General features: G+C 37.5%; 2 protein-coding genes across 6 annotated transcripts in view; both read right to left on the bottom strand.

Annotated features, from left to right (window-relative positions):
* The window catches only part of LOC110851724 (syndecan), a 55,554-nt gene extending 44,479 nt beyond the window's left edge, over positions 1 to 11,075 (bottom strand). The window contains exons 1-2 of one of the 2 annotated variants that reach the window (XM_035854001.1): positions 10,782 to 11,075; positions 9,147 to 9,818 (exon numbers count right to left, since the gene is read on the bottom strand). In XM_035854001.1, coding sequence (XP_035709894.1) covers positions 9,147 to 9,236 — 90 coding nt within the window. In that variant the 5' untranslated portion in view covers positions 9,237 to 9,818; positions 10,782 to 11,075. The remainder of the gene's footprint in view (positions 1 to 9,146; positions 9,819 to 10,781) is intronic. The other variant, XM_022099613.2, reaches the window with a different exon arrangement.
* A 1,157-nt stretch (positions 11,076 to 12,232) lies between these two features.
* LOC110851588 (rho GTPase-activating protein 190) overlaps positions 12,233 to 27,567 on the bottom strand; it is a 31,965-nt gene continuing 16,630 nt past the window's right edge. For 3 of the 4 annotated variants that reach the window (XM_035853999.1, XM_035853998.1, XM_022099437.2), the window contains 30 exons: positions 27,514 to 27,558; positions 27,272 to 27,379; positions 27,091 to 27,172; positions 26,901 to 26,979; positions 26,721 to 26,756; positions 26,590 to 26,639; positions 26,070 to 26,135; positions 25,889 to 25,915; positions 25,712 to 25,813; positions 25,462 to 25,602; positions 25,219 to 25,359; positions 21,569 to 21,701; positions 19,962 to 20,334; positions 19,836 to 19,874; positions 19,408 to 19,633; positions 18,813 to 18,966; positions 18,611 to 18,736; positions 18,391 to 18,457; positions 17,512 to 17,870; positions 17,281 to 17,438; positions 16,981 to 17,113; positions 16,631 to 16,906; positions 16,370 to 16,548; positions 16,204 to 16,292; positions 16,019 to 16,125; positions 15,863 to 15,933; positions 15,603 to 15,733; positions 15,389 to 15,515; positions 15,258 to 15,305; positions 12,233 to 15,183 (listed from right to left, as the gene is read on the bottom strand). In XM_035853999.1, the coding sequence (XP_035709892.1) occupies positions 15,178 to 15,183; positions 15,258 to 15,305; positions 15,389 to 15,515; positions 15,603 to 15,733; positions 15,863 to 15,933; positions 16,019 to 16,125; positions 16,204 to 16,292; positions 16,370 to 16,548; positions 16,631 to 16,906; positions 16,981 to 17,113; positions 17,281 to 17,438; positions 17,512 to 17,870; positions 18,391 to 18,457; positions 18,611 to 18,736; positions 18,813 to 18,966; positions 19,408 to 19,633; positions 19,836 to 19,874; positions 19,962 to 20,334; positions 21,569 to 21,701; positions 25,219 to 25,359; positions 25,462 to 25,602; positions 25,712 to 25,813; positions 25,889 to 25,915; positions 26,070 to 26,135; positions 26,590 to 26,639; positions 26,721 to 26,756; positions 26,901 to 26,979; positions 27,091 to 27,172; positions 27,272 to 27,379; positions 27,514 to 27,558 (3,679 nt within the window). In that variant the 3' untranslated portion in view covers positions 12,233 to 15,177. The remainder of the gene's footprint in view (positions 15,184 to 15,257; positions 15,306 to 15,388; positions 15,516 to 15,602; positions 15,734 to 15,862; positions 15,934 to 16,018; positions 16,126 to 16,203; positions 16,293 to 16,369; positions 16,549 to 16,630; positions 16,907 to 16,980; positions 17,114 to 17,280; positions 17,439 to 17,511; positions 17,871 to 18,390; positions 18,458 to 18,610; positions 18,737 to 18,812; positions 18,967 to 19,407; positions 19,634 to 19,835; positions 19,875 to 19,961; positions 20,335 to 21,568; positions 21,702 to 25,218; positions 25,360 to 25,461; positions 25,603 to 25,711; positions 25,814 to 25,888; positions 25,916 to 26,069; positions 26,136 to 26,589; positions 26,640 to 26,720; positions 26,757 to 26,900; positions 26,980 to 27,090; positions 27,173 to 27,271; positions 27,380 to 27,513; positions 27,559 to 27,567) is intronic. The other variant, XM_035854000.1, reaches the window with a different exon arrangement.

The raw sequence follows: 27,567 nt of genomic DNA, 5'->3' as shown, positions 1-27,567 counted from the left end.
GTAGTAACAATGGGAAAATGTCATGATAAGTATTGAACTAGAATCCGGAGTTCTGGTAATACAGGTTTAAGTGTTAAAGCATGATAACAACAAAATGCGATGTTAACTGGTACTAAATTAAGAAGTGCTATTCATATTCATATTTAGTTATGCTCCATATATTTGGCTGAGATTTATGGAGCAATATTGACATGAAATTGGTTATGCGAAACCGGTTGATCATCTTTAAATGAAACAAATGCGTTAAATTGAAATTGCATTTTGCGGCAAAGTCATTTTCATTAAAATCGTTCTCGGGATAACTTTGGCCGTCCATTGCCAACATTAGCTACGAAAAACCATTACAGGCGTTTATAATCATTGATGCAAACGAACATGTAAATAGAAATTCCTGCAAAGAAACATTCATTAATATTCCTGGGTATTTGATTATGAGAACAGTGACTTCTCATCAAGTATGTACAAACATTCCTACTTTATTGTACTTTTTTGCATGCATATCCATGTAGTTGGCTCTATGTTGGAGTGGGTACATAATATGCAGCTGTGCGGCTAATGTTGTGGGCTAATGCTACAATAAAAATGAAGTAGTGACAGACAAAGCCCCAAATTAAATCATCAAGCAAGGCGTCTCCAGACAGATGAACGAGGCCTAGCTGAGACTTAGCGCTGGCAGCTTCCAAGTGTGGAATGAAGCCAGTTATTACAAAGAAATGCCTTTGTCCAGCCAGGAATGTCAACCATAAAAAACCTCCTCTGCGCTGTCTGTCTCTCTCGTGAATGAGTATCCTCGAGTCAAATTGTAGCAAAAACGAGAACGAGGATTCAATTTCATTCTGTCTCATTTCAGATCAGAAAAACTGCAAAACACTTTTCCATGTGGTGACAAGCGACTTTAAAGAAATAATAAGACAGAAAATCGGCTAGGTTCCTGCTCCCACTTTGTGTGTACAAATTGGAAATGTTGACTCGTTACGAGGATAATAATGGCAAAGGCTATAATATCACTGTTTCAGTAGTAATTTGAAATAGATGGAAACCATCATCACCACCACCCACGATCTCCTGAATGCGTGCATGTATATTCTTGAAACAGAATTAGACATTGACGACTGCGGTAATGGAAGTCAGCACTTGCAAGATTGCACTAATATATCAATTTCAGGCCATTGTACAACAAAACACTGGAGCAAACTTTAACAAACTGGAAGACTTCCTCCCTCTCTTTTTCACTGGATAGCAAGAGAGCCGTCATGGTACTTTGGCACTAGTCGTAAACTGGCATAATGAAAAATCAATGTTGGTATTGGTCGACGTCCAAAAGTTGTATTGTGGGATTTCTAGTCGTGTGTTGATGATTTCTCAGTGCAATTTTCTCTTACATCTCGCCCGAAAGAGTAGCAAAATAAATATAAAAAAACACACAATAATTTTAGAGAAATCGTGTTTGCTTCACTTGTTTGGTGACAATACATTAATGCTCGTGTTAAATGATAGATATAACGACACAAAATTATTGTTTGGCAAACAATTACCTCTTTTTCTTACAAATTGCCTCATATAAACTTGTCAATCATTTTGAATCTCCTCAAGTATTGAAAAACAGCTTGAAAAATATCAGTCTGCTCTAGTGCATGACTTTATGTAACTACATTTTATATAAGTTTTCCATCAACACAACCTGAATGATCAAAGTAAATGTCGAAAAGATCGATTTTGTTGCAGGCAAACCTTGAAGGTGAAATAATCAAATGTCTGGAGCTAGATTTATGAGTCTTATTTTACGTCTATAAGTCAACCACGCGTAGTACATTGACAATGAAACAGAAGTTGTACAACGACAAAATTGAATCAATGTTTCGCTTGTATTGCACTTTCGTACTTTCTTTGCAAACCATATTTTATTTGACTCCATACATATTTATATTCCGCCGGCTTGGGAATTGGGAAATAACGAGTGAACAATGAAAGTCATTATCAGAGTTCCATTGAATTATTCTTCGTCCTCGGCATTGCATAGGATCCTCCCTGCTAAGCGACTTTGTTGCTGCATGCAATCGACTTTTACAATTCGGAGGATTTCTTGAACAAGAATAGGCAAGATTATTAATAAAGTGCGTCTAAGACATTGCCATCTCAAAACAATAAAAAAGGTAGAGAGTAGAAGGAAAGCAAATATGACACGCAAGCTAAATTCCCAAGAATCACAGCCATCGATCGAGATTTTGCTTATCCGAATTATTCCCACATGCAAAAAATTCATTCATTCCTGAATCTAAAGAAATTCATAGTTGAGATATTTCAAATAAGTATATCGTGTATTTAATTTTCCAAGAACATATGTAATATGAGGATGACTCAATTCGACATAGAAGATTACACGTACTTATCCAGTTATTGCATCCAGCACCAGGTTATTTATGTATGTGTCATACTTACATAAAAAAACATCACAGTGGAGTATTATGCCCTTCCTGCATTTGTTCGACTTGATTATACAACAGATATCGTTCTAAATTTCATTTGAAAATCGATTAACTTTTTATTAACTTCATAAGTGGACACTTCCTGCAAGATGGAGTAAAACTGTAACTCAACTCACTAATAATGACTTTAAAAGTTTGTATACATAAGTACTTCGTCCGTAGCGTCCTGTTATATCTGCTTATGTCGCCTCATGGTTTAATTTAATTATTCAAAGGAAATTGAAAATTAGTGCATTTTAAAGTTACATTTTTCAACTAAATATATAATTAACATAAACAAAGATTCAGTTTTATGCATATTTAAAATATAAAATCTAAATCATAAATTTACATATCATTCGTAAGTTTCTGATATTTCTGCTTGTCAACCTCCGTTGTGGTTTTCCAGATAAAAAGGCCAAACAACAACTGCAGTCAACAAAACACACCCGATCCGATTACTTGAACTCAATTGATATATGCAATATCATCAAAGAGTTAAACACTGTTCTCAATGTGGAAACCTATATGATTCTCACTTTATGTGTCGTGTGTGAGTAGCAACTTGACACGAGTGCTCAACAAATGATACTTTTCAAATTATAAACATGAGCTGGCCAAACTCAAAATGCTAAAATGTGACTCTCAGAAATTCTAAATTCCATTCAGATCAAAGTTTGTATTGCTCAGTATTTTGAATTTATTGTGCAATTTCAATATTCTCAAGTAGAATGGTTAATTAATATGATAACAAAGAACAAAGTCCTCGTTCAAATGTTGAACACATCAATATACATACCCGAATTTCGTGGCACACAGTTCTGCTGTTGTACAGCACTTATCTATCACCTTCCTTGAATCAAACCCATTCCACCGACCAAATTCTGTTTACCATTCGTCCACAAGTAAATAAACCTCTTTACCTCTCTTAGTCAATTTTCAACATTTCCCGATCAAATTAAGCTCATTCAGAGTGTCTGTCTACCACCACATTCATCCACAGTGAAATTAAAGTCAACCTCAAATGGCAGCACCTTGTTATCCCTGCTGCTGCCTCAGGACTTTCACTTTGATTAAAGTGTGGGTGACAAAGCTGGAGAAATTTCACCTGTAAAATTCAGTAATAACACTTTATTCTTACTTTTTAGTACCGATTTCGATGGAGGTCGGGCGATACGGTAGATGACATTATGAGACGTGGCGGGATCAGGTGTGATTATATGTATTAGGCAGGTGGGTATACTTGATTTAGGTACTAATTTTATTGCGGATTATGACGGTGATCAGGGGACGGCCGGAATAGGCTTGAGGTAGGTACCCGCTCATCAAAGTGGCGACAAGTAAATGCTATAACTTCTGCCATTAAATATGGTATAGGTCAACCTTGCAGATGAGAAGGCTAGATTGAATGAACGACCCAGATTGGGACTCCACCAGCCAGTGACGACAACTTTTGTGGAAAAAGAGTAAAAATTCTTAGTGGAACAAATCAATATACGCAAATGAAATGCTTCGGCTCGTCTGTCATAATCCCACAGGAATCGGGGGAATAAATGGATTGTCTTGTTCGCTGTTATCCGTGAATTTCATTCCATTCCTCATCCTCAGTAATACAACAGCTTTCTCCGTCTCCCTCACTTTAAACTTTCTCCTCTGGGCGGAAACTCATTTCGCATTTCACTCTCTTTTCCCCTGCCACTTTACTCTGCAGTGTGTGAACAAATCCCAGACTAGTGTGTGGTAAATCTGCAGCTTCGGTATGGATTTCATCACCACGAATGGAATTTCCCCTGATCAAGTTCAAATGTTGAGAAACTTGAGTTGGACGGACGACGCCAACAGAGTACAGATATCTCAAACTGACTGGCAGGATTTCTTACAATTCAAATTCAAATGGCCCATCTGAATGAATTGAGAGAAATTGATCTCCAAACTGTATAGCTGCCAAATTCAAAAAATTGTAAAAGGGAATTATACAATACGTACATACGTACTTATATCCACCCAAGAGTATGCATATATTGGGCGACGAAAAATATTTCAAATACGTCAGAAATGACGGATTTTCACTTTTCATTTTGATGCATTTCAATCAGATCCAACTCGCTATGATTCAAAGGAAACAGACACTGTCGTCATCAGTATGTACAGGAGGATGACTGTCGAAATAGAAACAGCGTCATATGTAGTACTCCGTTTGGTATAATATCTTCATCTATAATATCATCCATAACATGTGTGGCACGCACTCGGCTGATGGCTATGGAAAGATGTCGGCAGCAGCCAATAAGTCGCCTTAAATAACACCGGGCCGGAAAGGCTTTTTATTCATATTCGGAAAGTATGCATTTGGCCATCTGTGCAAGTGATATGATCTTCACTTGACTCTTGGGGTGAGTTTCTCAGAGAGATTTGGAGTGAGATTTTTCGTGAGTAAAACGTAGGCAGGGAAATTCCTAGGTGTCCATGAAATGCAAGCAGAAATTCTTTTTCTTAAGAAAATTCTATCTATAAATGAAGCAATTCATCCCTTTGTGATTAGTCAGCTTGGTCCACGCATCCATCGGTAAAATATATACAACTTGTATATATTTTGTAACAGTATAACATGCTTGTATAATACAAGCATGTTAAGTGTATATAGTATTATTATTCAACTCATCTCGTCCAGCACTACACAACAACCTTAATAAAACACATCTTTCCATTTCATCCTGGATGGACTTTTCTCGTCTTCCTCAGCAGTCAACAATTCCAACGTCACACTATATTCTCATCCATATGCAGAAGGAAGAGGTAGGACATTTTTTCTTGTGACTCGATGCGAGAGCCAAGTGAATAAAAGTCCCCTACATTGCACATTTCGTGCGAGTACAGCATATGTATTATTTAGAAGGTGGTACCCGTTACCCAAATTCCAGAAACATAAAAAGACCTTCTTACGGTACTTCCATAGTGCCAGAAGAGAGTTCTTTGACTCAACAATCTACTTCCTCAAGTTATAGTTTTATATTTGATCCTCTTCACTCTTCTCACTGCGTACTTGGAAATTCATTGGCTGGAGGATGTGAGTAAAGTAACAGGAACGTAACATGTGCATAAAGAATTTGCTAGAGGATGGAAACTTGAAACACATTTCAAGATTTTACAACTGAGGAGTACGAAAAAAGGGATGACGCGACTCTGGCATGTGTGTGTATCGTGTAATAATTTAGTCGCATGCACTCACAAAAGGGCCCCCAAGTTATTGTTGTTATGTACTTCTTTGCTGGGATGTAATCCATGTAGCATAGTCACATATTCATCTCAGAAGGCTTTTTATTTCCTTGGATAAACTGACCCCAGGGCATCATTCTTATTCAGCAATTTTTCAATCCTCAGCCTCGTTTTTTGATGCAGATGTTCAAAGTGGATCAAAAATGCTTAAGCAGGTGACGCATAGCTCAACGTCAGCAATATGTCAGCAATATGCCTTTAAATTCACACGATTTTAAATTGTAGCCTGTATCATATTTCAAGTGCAAATGTACACGGTACACATATTTATGCATGATGTAGTCACCCTTAATTATACAATTTTGCAAAAATATACAAAACACTCCTCGTCAACTTGGTCGCACCTTTGTGAAAAATTATGCCACACCTAAAATCTCACCATATTTAGTATTCGTTAACTAAATCCAATTTCTCCCTGGTCTTCGTGTTACTGTGAATGCATTCTAGATGAGCAATTGGAACATGCTTTTACCACTTTCGTTGCAAATGATGGAAATATTTTGGGAGAGAGTGCTTGTAAATCACTGCAGTTAGTTTGCTAGTTTGCATTAAGGACGAAAGCTTTTCGAAGTTTAAAATAAATCAGAAATTAATTCAACATCATCATCGTCAATAAATATCAATGTTTGCTCGTATTCTGGCTGATTGGAAACCAGAAATACCGGCTACTGCTTTATAACTTCAATGATGTGAACCATCAAGCAAACAGATATTTCTCACGTTGTTCAATGTTTTCATGCGTAAACACAATAACACAAAAGAGATGAATGCAAATTCCAACTTTTTTGCTGGGTTAAGACTCATATTCAAAACTGAAGGAACTGCAATCGACTACACCATCCATCCATCCATCCAATCCACCCCCAGCATGCTCAAGCGGCATGGCAAAAAGATATGTAGGGAGGTTAATTTCATGGCATACATTCACTTACTTATGTATGTACCTGCCTACATACTTAAACCTATTGCCTACCTATATGTACACATGTAACTGCCTTCTTAGGATTGGCTCCTCTTACAACATTCACCTGAATTTCAATCTCTGACCAGGTGGAGAGATGAGATGAAGATCATCCCAAGTTTCTACTTGGAATTTAGAGTACATCAAAGGAATGACGTCCACTCTTGCATTTATATCCCATTCATTCTCTTCTCTAATCGCTTTAGTACCCACTACTAAAACCCACGACTCATCACATCCACCTACAATTACCCTGTACTTATGCCATGGCAGGATAATATGTATGTATCCTTGATACTCGGAAAAATGGAATCCGTCCAAACACTCTTTTCGACATTTTAGCATTTTATGGAGCAATGAATGAAATGTGCAGTTGCCAGTAAAGCGAATAATACCTAATCATATGGTATTGTTATTAAAGCAATTACCAACCCAGCTCAAACCTTGTTAATTCCCCCTCCACACACCGTCTCATACCCTCTCGGTAATTTTCGCTTACTGAATATGAAAGACTACAAGCTTCTCTTTGCTAGTTAAATATAATACGTAAGCAGTAAGTGCTTACAGTATGGATTATTAAACTGCAAAAGAAAAGCAGTGATAGTGCGATAGAAGCAGTGTGGTCAATTCCATAAATTATTATCCCAAATAATGAAGGCAACATAGACTTGGATTCGTTATTTCATCCATAAGTGACGAGTTGCATCAATTTTCCTGCAAAACACGCAATGCAGGTTAATTGAATTCGCGTAATTATTTTCAATCATCTTGTCCAGGTGGTCTTCGTCTACTTACTACAGCGAAACCAGTAGATAATGAATTAGATTGCTCCAGGCTGCTACTTATCACCCTGCTTCTCAACCACTGCCATAAACTGAATTTTTGGCAATGGTTCAAAACTTCTGTCAAAACCACCTAACTGATTAACTAACAAGATTCCCACCGTACCACTCTTAATAAGGCGGGAGTCGCTATGTACATACACAGGTACATATGTGTACAGTGCAATGCATACGAGAATTCGACGGTCATTTCCTTAAGTATGAATCTACGGTGAAGACATTTTTATATGACGAATGGCGTGCTCAATGAAAGTTAAGGTTTAATCTAATGTCGTAATGCAAAATCTACTTACTACATAAACGATGAGTTTGCAAATGTTAAGAGAGTGCTGAGGTCAGTTTGTGCACAAATTTTTCCAATAACCAAATCATAAATGTGTTGTAAATCTCTATCGATCGTACACTGATGTGTGTACGTAGTGCAGAAAGTAAGACGAATACGACAACTGGGCTTAATTCCTTTAATTCGAATAACTGAGGATGAGTGGGTCACTGAGAAATGTTTTATGTTCGAGTAACAAAGTGTATTATTGGGCTACGTTTTTTGCAAACAATACCAAAAATGTAATCAAATTGCAACTCGCTTCTTTCAGAAGACATATTTATCTCCTCTCGGTTCTTCAAGGTAACATCAATACAATTTTTATTGATTGAAAGAGAGTGGAGTTTCTTCTCCCCATTTCCAGTATTAACTGGACTCTGAGCTGGGGCTATTTGGTTATTATTATTATATCCGGACCGACATGTTTGATGCTAGTACAACAAATATGTCATAACAATTTATGAGATTTTCGCATCTATTTCTATTTCTTTCTCTGCATGTCTCTCCCCAATCTCCAAAAGGTCAATAAAATGCTCATCCTAACATAAAAAATTAACGAGGGTAACGATCCGTCATCTCTGAGAGTCACGTACTACTGGTTCCATGTCTTGCAATAGTACCGATGAGATATAGAGCTCTAATATTGCAATTCCCAAATTCGAGTAGGTTAAATAATCTGCCTGCCGATTGTAATTGATTGTTGAGAATTAGCCAGTTCTTTGTCTATGTCACTTGGTCATAGGTCGGAGTCCTATGTAATCTGGAGTGCGGTGTGCACGATTTTAAGCCGGAGCTCGTGAGGTCTCCAATCTATACTTTTGGCGTCTCCAAAATATCATCATTTACAATTCAACTAAATCATGCTTGATTCACAAAATTTGCCTTCAAAGCTGCAGAAAAAGTTTAAATAGATGGACTGATACAGCAGAAACATGCCGTATTTTAAATAAGCTGTATACGGATTAATGTATGTTGCATGTCATGGTCAGTCTCTCAAATAGATGAACCAATCTTAAAATAGAAGGTATAAAGTTAGCAATTCATTCCATGAATCAGGTGTAGTTACCAGCGTGGGAACGAGATGCTGAGGAATGTCATGATTGTTTAATTTTTTTTCGAGAGCGACGCATAATTGATGCAACTCCTCGTATTTCCAATTTCCATCTTATGTAATGTATATGAAAACTGCACACCCACTGGATGTTTCGTTGGGTAACTAAACAATCCTACAGATTTTGATATAAGATGCGAATGTGCTTTTTAAGTCAAAAGGTGCTTACCCCATCAATATCCCCTGCAATCACAAATCCTGATCGGGCCAGACATAAGCTGACCAGAAAAATTAACAATAGTCTTCTTGTGTGTGCCATTTTGAATTATATCTCTATCTTCTTATAGGGTAACACTTTGAAAACTAAAAAACTGTGCTCAAGATTTATAAATCTTTATTCTCTTCAAACAATTAACTTAAGCTCCTTTTCAGAACAACTGAACTATTACTCTGCAGAAAATGTCTCGCGTTTGCTGGTGTGTTATGTGGTAGCGTGTCTTGCACCAGGATAATGATATGCCGATGACGTTAAGTCGTCGTCGTCAGTATCATTTTATGTCATTTTATTGTCACACAATTTTTAATTAACAAAATCCAGTTAACTTTGCACTTTTAAATTCTCGTACGGTTAAATCACTGTGGTCAAATATTCTTCAGAAACACTGATAACTGCGGAAGATGATGATATGGTTATTCAGAAATTCAATCTCCGTAGCTTTATTCCGTTCCAGAGGTCCGAAGAGCAGAATACGAATAATTCGCAATATTCACTCATCAACTATTATTTTATAATGTAGCTGCTGTTTCCTTTAGTCATTCGCACTAAAGATTATTGTAGCATCAAAATAGAATGAAGATGCGTTTGTCCACTGCTTCCACCCTCTTCGACACAGTGATGGCACTAAAAGAATATTGTATATATATACACATGATATGAGGCTAGTATAATTGTACTAGGATACTAATTTGCAAATTGCATGAATAATTCGCAACCCAGGGTCACTCACTCACTCACTTTATCATACTTAATTTTGGTGCATGATATATGATCACCATTTGTGACAACGACAAGTCAAGCTTGTCTTCTATTCCATGCATACGTACATCCTTTCATCTTTAACACTAGTGACTAGGTAGAGCAGAAATTAACAAGAAATAAAAAAAATTGTCGAGCTTGACTTGTCATCTCAACACAGACACAGACAGGAATAATACTCTCATCATCCATGCCATAATATATATATATAAGTAACTATATAATATGTGAGTGAGTGAGATGTGAGAGAGGGGAGTCTTGGTCAATAAAAATATTATGTGATTGGATTGGACTTGGATATCGTCAGTTGTAAAAGATGGAAGGAATTGGAGAGAGAACTTAATCAATAGATAACATCCCATTTTATTATGTCACAAGATGCAGATTATTATATTGGTTAACTCTATCCATTCATTGTGGATATGGTCCATCGAGTAAGTGGATATATTTATATGTCCAATTCAGATAAAAAATGGTGAGCGAAATCAGCGGAAATAAAATTCGTAACGCAAATGCAAGCATAACTTTTAATGAAAAAGTATTTCATAAAATGAAACAGTATTTATATAACCAACTAAAATATGTCATACTGTATTCAAACTTTACTAAAAAAAAATACAACAAATTATTCATCACAATTCACAACTACTTAATCCAAAATATATTTACAAATTGGTGTTTAATCGACTTTTACTAATTCACCTACAAACGAGTAAATAGAGACAATTGAAATAACTCCGAATCCAATCCAATTCATCATTTCGTTAGGAGAAGGAATAATAAAACTGTGATTTCCAACTTGTTTATTTACATCCATTTCCTGCTTACCTTTAAAGAGATCCCGGTATAAGTAATGTAATAAGGAGCCGTGTTGATGTGTTCTGTCTATTCTTGCAAATCTATCCCGTGTTTTGTGACTTTTCTCTCTCTCCGGATCTTGTTTCACTGCTGGCAGATCCCGGGTGCGGGTAACAACGCCATGATAACACCGACTGTAAACTCACTCTCCAACTCGTATTGATTCCCCCTGTTTTATTAGGAGCAAGATGTGAACCCTCTTCCTCAGCCAAGTCAATTCTACCAACTGCTGCCACTACTGCTTTTATGCCAGTCCAGTTGTCGGCCACAAACTCACAAAGCTCTCAAAGCGCAACTCCCGACCCAACAACACACTCACCCAGCGACGTAGCCCACGGAATCCTCTCTCAGCCGGCGAAGAAGGGCCGGGGAAACTATTTACACTGGGAAAGTTTTCTACTTTTTCGGCACAACCAAATGTTGTATGAAATAACATTTGAGCTGGTAGCTCTCGTGCGATATGGGGTGGGTGCCATATGTGGAAAAGCAAGTAAAAGTAAAGGATGCAGAAGATTATGCTGCTGTGTGTGTGTCTCCTCAGTTTGATGAAACAAAGGAGAAATGGTATCAAATTCCGATGAATGGAGTTTCTTGGTTTTATTGGAAGGGACACGTGTGTCATCATGATAGCAAGAAGAACGATGAGTAGAAAATCGATACAAAAATTTGGGAGAAAGCACGATGTGACTTATGAAAACGGTCCAACATTTGATGCTTTCACATGAATTGGTAAAATTTATTCTTGTGTGACACAATCTACAATACGTTCTACATATCTGACAGACGATTATGCACATTATTTATACAAGAATTTGCATGTTTGTGTATGTGCATCATTGTTGAGTTTATTATCCGTTTTTAAAATGCCCCATTTAAGATTGATCTTTTTTGCATCATAGAATTGAATAAAACATTGCAGTTCAAAAATAAAATAACAAACGACTGCTTAATTTCCAGATTTTTCTGCTCATGACGATTGACGAGTGCGCTGCACATTATGACTATGATTAAGTTTGCGTGGCGTGGTTGGCTTGGTCCAATTTCCCCAAGGTTAGTATTTACTTAATGGAAAACGGATTTTGTTTTTTGCACTAAACAGCAAACTTTAGACTGCTACTTGCATACATAGTTAATACATACCAATCAGTCCTCCAGTGAGTAGCATATACAGGCTGCACACTTGCATGTATCAACCATTTCGTGAGATACTGAAAGTAGTTGAGAATTTGCACAATGAAAAGTGCAACTTGAAAGGAGTTTAATAAAACCTTGAGATTTTCCCTGAATTGAAATTGCTTTTGAAACGAGTATGCAACACGTATGTATATTGCCTAAAAATAAAGCATGCAAAATCAGATCTGAAAATGCAAGACGTAACCACAGACATATCGCAAGTGGAAGAAGATACTTCCCATAATCAATTTTCGTTATCAATGATTTATTTTATTTTTAAACATGGCATAAATTATCTTAATCATCGTCTCATTTAATGTTTTTTTCATTCATTCTCTTATATTTTATTAATTTCATCGAGTAACTTTCTGAGTAGTTTACATAGTTAACTTTATTTTTAGTCCTAAATTTCCCTTCGTCATCTGCAGCATAGCAGCAACAGGGCAATTAAATTAATTCATGTTCTATCAAAATGCTTACGAGCGACTGTCCCCCATTCGTCCTCCGACCGAGCTCCGACCACCACACAACTTGATTGACTTATTATTATTCTTATTACGACGACCTTTACATAAGCCAAGCCCACGCCAGGCAAATTAAGTATCATTTTGACAGTAATAATATTGGTTGGCGAATCTTGTGGCTTCTTTATCAAAATGCCAAAATCTAATAATTATAATAACATTTCCTTCCCAATTAATAGCAACGTCTCGTATATAATTTGATGGTTTATACGTATTGGTATTTAGTCGTTACACAGTATTTATATAAGTCGTAGTCTATGTATGTATAAACTCACCTGGGTTTCAATTCTGCGTGTAAGTATGTCCAATTTACTTGTTGGTTTAATAATACATGGAATTAACCTCTGACACTAATAAAGCGTGCGTCTAATATAGGTATGATCTATACAGTCATTTATTACTATTAGCGAATAACTGAGGATCCGAATGACTATTTTCATATAAGTGAAACGCATTTAATAAGTAATAGCAATTACCTTTTTAACAACGTTACATATTTACGTGGCGAATAAAATATTTCATTATTTTTAGGTATGCATAACTATCAGAGAATTTTGTCGGAGATATTATTTTGACTTGATAAATTGGATAACAGTATTCCTTGTGATATACTTTAGACTTTTAAAATGGTGGAAGAGTGCTGCTGCTGTCTAATCATATTAATATTATTGAACGCCAATTAATTGTTGACATTGCTGTTAGTGTTTTGTTGTAACAATGCAGCTAAATAAATACATTTATATACTCGTATATGTATATAATGCTGGTATTCAGGAAAGAAGGAAACGTAAGCTCTGTATGCGTCGAAAGCATTAATAGTTTAAAAAGAAATTTTTATAAAAAATTGTATACAATGTAAAACAAAGTAAATTATATTTTCTGATTACACTTGTATATGGTATTATTTAGGACTATAGGATCACAAAAATTATATCATGTTCAAAAGCGTGTGTGAATAAATATTGTATGTAATGAAATCTTGTAAAGTTATATAATTCTATTTTAACATAGATGTATATAAATACTATGAATCATTTTGATATAAAAATCATGTTCTCATGTAGATTGTATTTTTTCAGTGTATTGAATGAAACGTTATGTGAATAAAGTCATTCAACCATTTTCTCATTTTAAAAACTACTTCACGGCAATAACAAGTGACAAGACAAGTATTTTTCTCAATTCTTCTTCTCTGTGAAGTGGAGAAAATACCGGAATCGACTAAACGAGTAACTTTCGCCATGCAGATCCTTGTTTGTTTGACAATGTGTGAGCAGTGAGTGAATGTGATGATAATGAGTATCAAGTCAACTAACTAACTACATGACAGTTAGATAGTACTATTAAAACATTTATGTAATTTTGGCTTTTTTGGGATTGAGTAATTTTTCATAATTTTCAGTATTCATATTTCTGTTGTGGTAATACTGTAATTTTAATGGCTCAGTCAACTATTACTTTTGATACAATATACACTTGCAATATTAAATATTATCAATCGACAGTCTTTAGTATAAATCCTGTCAAGTGAAGTCAAGTGTGGGACAGGAGATATTTACTGACTCGTGTACTTTTACTTGCTAAATGGACTTTATGGGGCCGTAGAAAACGTTGTGAGAGAAAGTAAAGCCGCAATATTTCCTTATCATTATAGGCTTTCATAAGACCACATCTTTTGACTGACTGAATCTATATATCCAAATCCAACGCTTACAAAAATGTATGTAAAAATCTTTCCAAGCATCATGCACACAACTGTATTTTTATGATATTAGAAATTGTTATTGATATTCAAACACCCAGTCTCATTCATGGTAATTAATGTGTTGCTCATATTCAGCTATGAAAAAATAACCATCTTACTTTACCCCCATTGTTTCGTATTTCTTAATTACTCTACAAAATTACTGAAAATTGACTACAAAGTTAAACTCGCACATTTCTACCATGTTGACGACCGACTATTTATACGTAAATACGTACGTACTCTTCTACGGAAAAGTGTATAATGTATCTTATTCTCCTGCCAAGAAGAATAGCGAAAATAGTTGTTCACTTCACATTCCTTCATTGAGGAGGAATAGTAACGTTCAAGGTACTTACTTTTTTGTTCCAAAAGTGCAAAGCATAATACTAAGCATACAATAAATTTTAATAATTGAGAAAATTAATGTGAGATTCTCATAAATATCCAGTATTTACGCATGGACATGTATACAGATTTTGTGAGATAATAAAAATCATACGAAAACACAATATTTATACAACAATAATATAACTGAGCCAAAATGTCTCGAGGAATTTGAAATGTTGAGATATTAATTGGAAGAGTGCAAAAGTTTTTTTTTCTAATCCTAACAAGATCTTCGATAGCTGGACGTTGCAGGGGTTGATGTGGTTGTTCCATAAGCTGGAGATCCTGACCCAGAATCGTAATATTGTTGATAGTAGTAGTAATAGTGCGCAGGGACGTCTAGAGATTGACGCTGAGAAGGGTGATTGTTGTAGTCACAGCGTTGTTCTTGTTGCTGACTACTGCTCCGAAACGGGGATGAGTGCTGAGAATGTCGAAATGGGTATTTATTGGGTCGTTCGCTACTGGGCACGAATTGCTTGCTGCCGGGTTTTGAAAAGCCATGCTTGGGAGAGTCTACGGAATAGAGATGATGTCAGACCTGAAAAAATAAATCATTGTAATAAAGTAACCCGTGGACTACTAGTGCATATTAGAAGACGAATAATTTCTCACCATTACAACATCTTCTTTGCCACAAAATAGAAAAGGAAATTGATCAATCTGTGAAAGAAGAAGTTATTAAACAAATGTCAGGTAGGCAATTAATACAGGCAATCAAGTTTAATTAAAAATTTTGAACTAACCATTGTTTGCACCAGATCTTCCAAATGAGGTCTCATTCTTTCAAAGACCAGCATGTCTGCAAAACTAAATGGCAATAAGGTCGGCCACCAGCAAATGGCGAGATTCTTAGAATCCATCGCATTTATCCTGGAACGCATCAGTAAATATTAGATTGCATCATTCTTATGCCTCCTGGTTTGAAGACATCAAAGTAATAATAAATGTAAACCTTACCTGGACCGCTCTGAAACTCGTACCAAGTGGGAAAATACTATACGAAGTACATTGAAATTTGCAGATGGAAGCTGACGGAGGAACTGTTTGAGTTCCAACAACCGTAATGATCTATCCGAGATCAATGCAACCTGAAATTGATATATTTCATGAATACTGATTATAATATTATTGCAGTTGTGAAAACATATCACAACGATAATCCAGGTATGTATGTAGAGTAGAGTATGAAATAATGTAAAGCTATGTAATCAACTGACCCGTTCAACTTCCATCATCATATCAGTTGGAAAAGGTGGAGGCAACCTTTTCGCTAGAAAATCCTTCAGAGCTAAAAAAAATTAACAATTTCAAATAAATATTATTGAACTCACGTTTCAAATACATGATCAATTTGAGGTTTGAAATATGTTTACCTGTGGCTACGGCGTTGACTGGAATATCCAGAGAATGAAGGTCAGTATTTGGTTCTTCAGCTAACCGAGCAAATAACGCTTCTACATGAGCTCGATTTCCAGGGACTCTATAGCACAAAATTGCATAATGGTATTATAGTAACCGCACAATTATTGTACAGTTTTTATCAAGTGTAAGTAAATACCGGTAAAGTCCTTCCATTTCCAAACCTTCGTCTTCGATGAATTTTACACACCGTTCCAAAATTCCACCAGGTGATGATGCCTCCTCAAGCTATTTATGCAATTTAAAATTCAACCAATAAAATATACATACAAAGAAGCCTGAAAAAATGTGCAACTTTTTTTTACACTTGTTCCAAAATTTGGTGGAGTCTGTGGCTGTTGCTCAGTTGACTTTGATTTGGTCAGTTTCTTGGGAGGTTTCTCTTTCTTTCGAGATTTATCCTTATTCTTATTTCCAAGATTGCTCATCTCTTCTTTCAGTCTAGCAAAAGGTTTCTTTTCGACATCAACTGGGGAAGATGCTTCTGAATGTAAAGAAAATTAAAGTTACTTACATATATTCACTACATACGTAACAAAAACTGTATATAAGGATTCCAAACAGACCTGAGCCCTCGTCCATCGTGAGAGATTTATTCGTTCTTGACCCTGATAATCCCGAAAATACCCCAGAGTCTCCCGAAAGTTGATACGGCACGAATCCCTTCGGTACCGTTGGTATCGGCGCAAAGATCGCTTTGGGTTTAGCAGAGGGATGATGCCTTGACCGACTGTTGGTTCCCTTTAAACTTTTCTTTTTGTGTTTAGGACGTGAGAAATCCTCAGGGTCAGACACAGGAGAGGCGGATGAACTAGAGTCACTCGGTGGTGGAGGGAGTCGACCTAATCATTTATAAACCCAATTTAATGCGCGAGACAAAATAAAATAAAATGCGACTTTGACTAATGAATAATACCAGGATTTCTTCGAGCACGGTTTGAGCGATTCCGACCTGACGCTGTGTCGCTGACATAGTCGTCATTGGGATTAAGATTCGAGTAGGGTGGAGATGTTCTAGGTAATCGCATTCTTGACAATGCATCTGTGACCTAAGATTAATAAACGCCTTGCATTATTTTTCATATTGGACTCATCCTCAGCTCAAAAGTCCCACTATGAATTTAATTGGAAATTTGGACAAGACTAGAATTCACAGACTTTGACTTTCTTCGAGCACGAACCCAAATCTCAAAGTTTCAAACATTTCGTCTTTTACCATAGTGTACTCGGCCATATTGATTCTCCCCGGAACGTTATTTCCATGTCCTCCTCCTCCAGGGTTGACCGCAGTTGCATGGCCATGTTGCCGCACTTGTGTCGACATTCCATTATTGTTCAGAGAACGACTAGAATGATGACTTCGCCTCCCAGTTGCTGAAATAATAGTGCATATTATTACTTGATAAGTTCCGTATGTACATTTGTACGAGCAAAATAAATTGCTTACCAAATGCGAGATACGGTTGTTGCGACTTAGCGTTTGGAACTCCCGTTCCACCCAAATCTCGTTGACTTCGCCTTGCACCAGACCACAGATTATCGAAATCTTTCATTACACAATTGTCGGATGCAGATGGTTCTAGTTTTGGCTTTGGGCCTTGTTGTTGTTGTTGTTGACGTTGATTCCGTATCCATGATGGTTTTACAAGGGCATCCTCGCTCCCACCTCCGTCACTGTCACCACCACTAGGAAGTTGCTCATAAATGTCATCAGAGTCATTGGTGGATGCCAAGTTTCCATCTGACGCTCCTGGTGGCCTTCTTGAGGGAGCAGGAGGGGCTCTGTACAATGGTGGAGATTCCATTCTAGGAAGACAATAAGACAAATTCAAAACAGTCATGTCAAGAGTGCTTCACACACTCGAAACACAACATTTACATAATACCGGCGCTATCAGACTTAGTTTACGCAATAGCAAACTAATTTTATAATTCTATCATCTTGCGTTTGTGAACTTGTTTTGTTTGTTCAACATTCTCTCCATACTTCTAAAGAGCTAACTAGTCTAAATCGTCATTTCCACGAATTCGTCGCTTTTTCTATATCGTCAAAGCTAAATTTCTTTGATTCATCTTTTGGAAGTATCCAAACCCAGCAAAAGGTACTTGTCCGGGGTAAATGAAGCCTTTATTTTATCAGTTCAAATAAAAAAAAACATTGAACCTGCATCAGAACTCCTTATACGCATATCACTTTTAGAATTGATAGTGATTTTGAATTTTTGTTTCAAATCGGCTGCATACTGAATTGATTGTCAATTTGGTCGGTTATCTACTGTGTAAAATAATTCTAATGATCCTGTACCGAAACATTACATAAGCTTACCTGAATGCTTTCTCAATATCGCTCTTCTGGTCCCACACTTGGCGGAAGAATGGGGTATAAATTCCCACTGGACAAGAAATTAGTTGATCGATTAATATCATACATATCATGGATGAATTTATTCATTACACGATTTAACATATGCATGGTATCATTGTGCTTGTTTTACTATTTTACTAACCTATTTTGGTATAAATTTGTAACAAGCCTTAAAAATTACCCGTGTGTTCTCCACTCCATGTTGCAAAATGACCCCTCAGCTCATCTGCCAGCGCATTCCCATCCGTTATAAGTTTCTGTCCTAGTGAGGATCCGAACATTGTCGACGCACCACCGTTTTCAGTAACTGCAAAAAAATACAAGAAATAATGACAAGCGAAACAAATTTGTATCCTCTTGTAAACGAAATTAAACAGTTTTACCTGCAAGAACTTGAATGGGTAAATTTGGAACGTTCGACGAGAAGGCTTTCAGAGCTTTGAATGAAGCCTTTCTTGAAGCCGAATAAACCAGAATCAACCCATGTATCAATGACTCTCGATGCGATGCAGCACCATGGTAAGAGGACATCATAATCTAGGATCACATAAATAATAGTATAATTATTATCATAACTACGTCGTACATACACAAGTATACGTGCGTGCAAGTGATATCATGTATGTTTTTGAGCTGATTCAGTACATGGTGTGTAGTTGCACTAAATGATCAACTTCCTGCTCCAATAAATAAATAGGGGACGTTGAGTTTCGTTACAGGACTGTGTCCACATAACCAAAATAGTATGCCATTTGAACTCCCCATGTTCACAATATTTCAACTACAATGCTGCGGGATGAGTAATAAAACAGTCATAAATCTCAACATCAACGGCAAATCATTAAACTCAATCTCAAATCTCTGGCCCTGATGAAAGCGAATTTCATGTCATGAACTTTGCTTTGTTTGATAGTTGACATTCATGAGGGGTGTCATTAATATTAAAGTATACAAATCTTTTTGTGGGTTAATATTTACCTGCACACAACGGCGTCTGTCGCCTAAAAATGTAAGGAGGCTAATGGCTCTGTCATCCGTCTGTTGGGCAGCAGGCAAAGTAAATAACGGAGCGATAAGAGATCCAACGTTGTAGGAATCACCGCAAAACATGCACATGATAATACAAATATCTGGAGCTTGTCCTGCTAAAACAACTTGTGTCCCAAATGGAGGTTGATTTGGATTGACTCGATCTCTTAAGCTTCTGAATACGCAAATAGAAAGGCAATTCGAATTAGAATTTCCATCAAACTTAACCTGTATTTTATGTACGCACGCGCATGAGAGGACATGGACAGTGAAGGGGACATTAATTAATCGTCAACCCATTCGCCCATGACCTCTTATCATAGGATTATCCATCCATTCAATCATCATACATGTATGCATAGAGTAGAGGCACTAACCTCACTAGAGATTGCAACGCTTCAGCCAGTAGTTGAGTGCTACGTAATGCAAAAAATAACGTTTGTTGGACTACCTTCGAATGTAGTGTGACAATGGACAATATGTAATGGTGGATTATGAAATACCTCGGTTGGCCATCCGATCCACTAACATCCACAAAACCACATCCCAAGCTGTCCGCCAATGATTGCCCTTCATTGCTTAGCATTTCCCTTTCGTCCAAGTTTTCAATGTGGCCAGCGTTAAAGACGATGACGACTGGGGGTTCTGCGAATAAGGGGCCATTCTCTTCCGCTGCCAAATTGCTCAGCAATGTTTTCTCCAAGTACGCTTTCGTGTCGTCCAACGTTTCTGCCGAGGAATAGATAACCAGTCTGGATTGCAAATGCCCCGACGTATTTGAGGGGAAAGTTCCTGGAATCTCGCCACATTTGAGATCAACCGTGTAAACCACGCCATCAAGTTCATATTCATCCTCCTCGCATTGTTCTTCCAGACCTGGAAAATAACCAGAAGAAAGAGAAAATTCATTAAAGAGATGGAAAAACTTTGATTGACGGAAACAAACATAAATTCTGAAATACATAAACCAACCAAATTGGTGCATAAACCCCGACTACACGCAGAGCGAGATCAACACCAGCCAACTCGACTGGTAAATAGCTACAGAATCAAATTCCCTCACTCACTTGGTACAACACCAACGACTGGTAAAAAATTATTTTTCTAATTGACTGAAAAAAACTACATACCTATAAACAGCACCTATAACTAACTACTTGTCTCATATGAATTACGAATGGTTAGCGTAATAACATGAGTTCTGGCCATAATTTCTCCATCCAACTCACCAATCGACTGAGTGGATCATTAAAAGTCTTCCCAAAGACAAGCAAAACAAAGCACGAAACCAGTTGCTAATGAAATAGGAAGAAGGAGGAGGAAGTTAACCAGAACTCAATTTATATATCGCATCGCTGCACTGCACGCTACAAGATTCTTTCTGGTCTTAACGCTTCCAAAGTAAATAGATCTCATCGTGAGCATTCGTTGTCGTAAGTCCATCCGCCCGTCAGTTAAGTTCATTTTCATTTCGTATTTTGTTCTCTCTCTTTCTCCCAATTCTGCTAATTTATCGATCCATACCAGAACGAATATCAGAAGAGAAGAAGACCTGGTGCAATCTAACAGTTGAAAAGTTTGAGCAGAAAGCAAGTTTCACTTACAATAAGTCTTTCTCTTTCCTAAAAACCTGCAATTAACGTTCAGATGGAAAGGTTTGCTCAAAATCTGCCTATAAATCATAAAGAAACAAATTCACTGCCTTCTCCCGTGAGACCCTTCAAATCCTGGCTGTCTTGCACCCTTGCTCATTTTACATTTCAGTTTCAGTGTGTGGTAGGCTTTCAGAATCTACCACTCGTGATGCAAGAGAAGTGGGCGAAAGGAATAAATTTACGTCCACCTTTCTCCCAATGATATAGTGCCAATAACTCACATCCATTTTAATTTACATGTATGTGCTTTCACTTGGCGAGTGAAATCTATAACGTTTTGCATCCTTTTTGCAAAACCAACCAATGTTTTTTAAAGGGCTCATAGGCTTGGATTTCAAAGGTTTAAAGGCACACAGGACCAACGTACATATGCAGATATGGGAATATATAAGTTTGATCTCCCAGTGTGGAAGTAGCAAACTTTTATTTTATTTTCACTCAGCACTCACACTCACCGAAACGGACAGCGTCAACAAGATCTGGGGATCCAATCAAGTACAGCGTGAGTACAGCATCGGTGGACAAGTTGTTGGAGTTGCCATTATTGAAATGTGTCACTTTCGGAGCTGATTCCAGAATCCTTTCCACCTGTTTGACAAACAATATAAAATATTTTAAATAGCAAGCTATCATCATTACTCACTCTGACAGCGGTGTGAGACAAGTAATGGGATCGCCCGTCACTTTAAGTTATGGCATGTGCATCCCTCACACTCGCACAAACAGCAGAAATGAAAGAGCAAGCTGAGCAAAAAAGCGTCAAATGTTCTGACAGATAGAAAAAAGTACATCACACCACAACCACTCTCACATCCGATCCAATGGCATGACATGGACTCTTATTGTAACAAATTACGAAACATTGCTCTCGCAGCTGTATCTTGTGCTTGGGCGATACAATTCTGAAATACCAACCGTGCCATCATCTCCTTTCCAGTATTATTACAATATTGGTGGGTGTGTTGGTGCAAAATAGACGACGCAACAACATCAGCAGCAGCAGCGAAAGCTTGCCACAAAAGCTATCTTTATTCCAACCCACGCTTATTTCATCATTTCGAGAAGAACGAGTGAAAGTCGAGAGACAGAGTTCTCATGTTACTACACACAAGAGCCATTTCTCTCTTTCTCTTGGCTGCAGCCAGGGATGAAACGTGCTAATAGCTGATCCGTATTTATATCATACAAACTGCGGATGAGGAGAAAGCAAAAAGAAAGCAGCAGCAGCAGCATGGATAACATGAGTTGAGAGCAGAACAGGATAGACTAAAAGCAACACCGACGACGAACTTGGTGCTACCAACCGACCTATGTATGTACCAAACCAACACCAGAATAACACCGACCGAGCAACAAATTCTACCCGGTCTCACTCTCTCAGTTGTGTGGATCGATACACCCACTTTCGATTCTTGGCTCTGCTGCGAGCTGATAGAGAAGTTCAGCTGACTCTGAACGAAGGACAAGAGAGGCATGAAGGCTGGGAAGTAGGGGAGTCTTGGAGCTTTATTGCTGCCCATGCTGCGAGCAAGTTTCATCACCATGAAATACCTACGAGAGAAAGAAAGGCCTAAAGTTCTCTATGCCTCTTCACTTTCTCTTCCATCCCCCACGCTCTCCTTCCCATCTTCTTCGTCCATCGTGGGAGACTGTGGATGCCAACCATTATGTTCCTCACATCCACCAAAATCCTAAACCAAACTGATTGAGAATGAATATTTATGTGTTAAGGAAGAAAGTGAGGATCAGATCATAGTTAACTTTTCGAAGTTCAATGCAGCCTACTACTGCACACAACTTTCTCTTTCTGTCAACAGAACAGATGTATGCACATACATGTGTTGAGGCAGGAACTCTTTATCTGTTTCTATCTGCATTGATTATGTTACCTCCAAACAACATTGGTAAGTAATGCCCGAAACAGTTAAAAACAGTGATTTCAGAACGGGAACCTATCCACCCAACCCGACAAAACGCGGCTATCACTCAACGACTATGAAGCAAAGCTAATCCTCAAGAAACAACAAAGCTAGGCATCTAAACTACTAAACTGGAAAAGAAGCCGACACACAAGGATTTTGAACCAAAAGTGAAGTGGAGCAGAATATCACCATCTCTAATCCACAGTGTACGTTCAATCATAAGCTATTATCTCCAGTGGCAAGAATCTGCTTGGCATGGCATGATTTTCTCTTGCTCTCTCTGTCTCTATTGCTTTCAATTCGATCAATCTTCTTTCAAAGATCCCCGATGGATGTGCATCCGGAATATTATCTCCCGTACCATACGGGGGAAGGAGTAAAGTGAAAGTAAGACAAGACCAACCAGCTTTACTCTCCTTTTCTTACCAAACTTTGCAAAAGCATGATGTTTCTGTAAACTCTTGCTCAGTGGAGAAAGTTGTCAGTAAGGAAATCTGTACCATGTGAGACGAGGAGATTTTGATTCCTTCAAATTCATTCTGCCTGCAGCCAAATAAGATTCGCTCGCATACGTAGTATTCCTTTCCTCGCATTATATCTAACTCACCCTCAGATTCTTTACACTTTCACTGCCATGTATGCATTGCATACGTAGGTAGGCATTGCCCATGTTCAGTCGTGATGATGTCCAAAGGAAAAATAGCTCCAGTGTATGTACTGCATTATGCTGCTGAATGCCGACCAGACAACCAAAGGGTGCCGAGGAAAAGAGCAACTTCAACTAGTTTAAAGTGAAACTAAAGTGAACTATTGCGTCGCTTCGCCCCGTTGATTTTCTCTTTATGTATAAACAAGTAACAAAATCATTGGCCCACCAAACAGCTACATACATCTTATAAACGGGATATGTATATGTGGGTAGAAAAAAGAAAGCAACGAATCTTTCGGGATTCAGAAACCAACAGACACTTCCTTCCTTACATCGGAAATAACTAGCAAAGTACAAAATCAGGCAGCCCACGTACAGTTTGGACAACATATGTACATGTGCAGGACGAGGCTATATAAAAATGTGGATACAAGTGAGGTAGAAATGAGACGGAGATAGGTAGGCTGGGTCCTTCTCGATACTATCAGATAGCAAAAGTGAATCGATAAATAACTATTTGGACCAGGAAACTCAACCAAGGAAGTCAACATGAATAATACATCAACATCAAGCAACTAACCAATTCTTGGATCCGTCAAGTACCACAGCAAAAGTCATTTACTCCCCGTTCTCAGGAAAAAGTTAAACACTGCGCAAACAGTTTTGCCCAGAGAAATTGAACGACTCTGTTTGTTTTTCTATTTCCCCGAAAATGGAAATCAAGCGAGAGAGAGAGAGGAGAGACCCGGTAATCTTTTCCCTCACTAAAGCTACCATCATATCTTGATGTATGCGTATACCTGTGGAGACTAATAACTTTGCCGTGCACATGACATGACAGACAAACGAGGCTGAATTCATTATGAAACATAAAACTAGCACTAATTTGACACATATACGATGATAACGAACTCCCTTTCAGTGAGCGAGTTTCAACCAAGGTTTCATTTTTTTTTTTACTGAAATCACAAAAGTGGACTATTTGTTTCCCAAAAATATTTGAATCTGTATATCATGTGCATACGTACAAAAAATAATGCTAAAAGTTATGATGGGATTTGCATCTATTTCTTCAAAGTTTTTGGGCTACGTGGAGTAGGAAGCAAATTGAAAATTTTATGTTTCGCTTCCAAACTGCACATGACATTTCCATCTTCTTCTCAGTAAATCATTCACGCGCAAATCACATTCCATTATCTCCTCCCCACTTTCCATGATTGATATCTCTCTGGTCTCCACATATTTTTCTGAGCGTATTATAACAGGCCAATGAGCCATAACTTATTGAAGCTTTCTTCAGCAAGACAAAAGTTGGGTTGGAATACCGTACACAGTATTTATTATGCACGGCCAGTATTGACATGTAATAAGTTTGTGCTCTTGGTGGTGGTGGTGGTTGTTGAGGAGGGTGATATTTTATAGGACAGTGATGATGATAGCAGCAGAAGCATTATTATTCCACAGGAGGCGGTGAGCAATGCACGCATGCAGTACAAACAAGGTAACTTTCACTCTTCTCCTTCCTCTTACTCACCATCGAGTCCATGCAGTTGGGGTAGGATGGACAATGCTCTCGTTGCGGACAGTGAACAAATCCTAAATGCTGTAAGAGCATCAATCTTCGCTCTTGATCCAACCGGTCCAACGCCTTGTAACGCGAGTCCTCTTGTAGAATCTGGATGGGCGAAATAAAGTAATTATCATTCACAGTCTTTACTCCTTTACTATTGATCTGTTGGAATTAGAATGTATGGAATTTCGAGTAAATCTTCCTGACCTCGAATATTTCACGGACTTGCTGTTGGGTTATGGTGGCCATTGGAGATGAATCAGATCGTACTTGAGCGAAAACTTCGGCATGTTCTAGCATCAGCTCGACAAATGCTCGTTTAGCCTTTTCAATTAACTCAATTTGATGCTGCAGACAAAAAATTTTAAAATATGTTAACAGTTGCATAGAGAAATTCTTACTGTACGTTTGTTATTAGTATGGATTTTTATGCTTAAAACACTGAAAGTATTTTTACTTGTTCATAAATTGCTTGAATTTCCTGGCCTGTTAGCGCCTCAAAGCATTCGTGACCCATGAAAAGCACCTGTAACTCATTCAATGATTTCCCTGGCGTCACCTGTAAGAATACAAAATGAAAATGATTAAAAGGTAAAACTACGCCGACGTCTGGATTATACATTATTTAACTTACGTATGGCGTGTTGTCCAGAAGGAATTTCTGCAGGAAAAGAAACATTGAAATGAAGAGATTTTTATATCCATACTGACATTATGCATTAGTGTCCAACAAGCAACGGCATGACATTTCAACATGCTCTAATATAAGTATCTGTACAAGATGCGTATAACTAGTACGAATTTTGTAAACTTACAAACTGCTGTCGGTATTCTCCTCGCTTTCGATCTTGTTGTAGAGAGTTCACCAAATTTCTCCATATCTGCAAAAACAATTTTTATAATACTCATAAGTGCTTCATAAGTTGCGCAAATATGCATTCTAAGAATGTTTTAATATCCGTGTCTTTAGTCGTGCTTGTGAGTAAATCAACATCTGTTAGTGCTTCGCTTGGAGTCTAACCTAATAGATAGTATTGTGTCCTTTTGCATGATACATATTCTTGATTAGCAAACAAGAATGTGGTAAACAAACTTTCACGTCGTGATAACACGACGTAAGCCGCTTTAAAAATCAACGTAGATACGTAGCTTTTAAATATCTAAAGTCTGTCTGCACATTGTGTAAATAATGTTTCATAAACTTTCTTTCATCAGGTTTCCCTATGGCCATTTTCATTCATTTATGCGCAAATTCGTCAATTTCCACTAAAATCTATAATTGTGTTTGGATATTTGTATGAAAAAGCTTTATTGATCAACAAACAAGAGACTAACCGTTTCTGCTTCTCCAAGATTTAGCAAATCCAAAGGAATGCGGCCAAGATCTGAAACATCAAGAATAATTCATAAGTTATTGTGTATGTACATCTCCACCTATTTAGATATTTAAGCTTTTATAGTCAGACCTCGGTTTTCTCTGATGTTGGTCTCGGTTGACGACTCTGCAAAAATAATTGTATCATGTAATTAACCACAAGTTGCCTTTTCACGTTTGTGTTTAAAAAACACCACATATTTATCAAAAGAATACGTAATACTGATATTCATTACAATACTAGATGGCAATCAAATTATGAATTAATTACCGGATCCCCAGGTCCAATCAGTTTCTGGAGCTAACCCTGATGGGGCCACAACAAAATATAACGCACACTCTGGATGCTCCTACAGACAAAAACGTACATACATCATAAATCATAAAATCACTCGATTTCAGTCACATTATAAAATAAATAATAATACTCAAACTTGTAGGCAAACATAAAACAAACTCACCTTGATTCTCTGAAGTACCATGTCCCATGATTGATTTTCAGGCAACTGGTCGGGAAAGAGAGTTTGCAAAATCTCTGGTAGTCTTTGGAGGGAACGTAAAAACAAATTAGATTCAAAAGCAATAGAGATTTAATCCAGTCGTAACATATTTTGTAATAAAACATGGCAAGTTTGGTAATACTTTTCCAGGTAACGACGTTCGCGGCGAGATAGAAATTCGTCCTTGAGCCGTTTTAAGTGTCTTCGAAAGAGTCGTTGAGCACAGTCTTCACCAAACAACTCAATGTACCTGAGGAATCATGAGGTGAAAGCTTAGAATTTATATTTGTAGCGTTATTGAATTCATTGTATGTGAGGTTGTGCATATTTCAATTTTGCATGTTGGCAGTTGGCACTAAATATGTATGTGACAATTTGTCTCACCTTTGGAAGGCAGGATATTTAAGAAGTTCACGATACACTGGAGTCCTAAATAAA

This window comes from Folsomia candida, unplaced genomic scaffold (genome assembly GCF_002217175.1).
Source record: "Folsomia candida strain VU population unplaced genomic scaffold, ASM221717v1 Fcan01_Sc007, whole genome shotgun sequence".
In the NCBI taxonomy this organism is placed as follows: domain Eukaryota; kingdom Metazoa; phylum Arthropoda; class Collembola; order Entomobryomorpha; family Isotomidae; genus Folsomia; species Folsomia candida.
The sequence above is the reverse complement of the archived record's forward strand: the minus strand, read 5'-3'. Positions and strand labels throughout refer to the sequence as shown.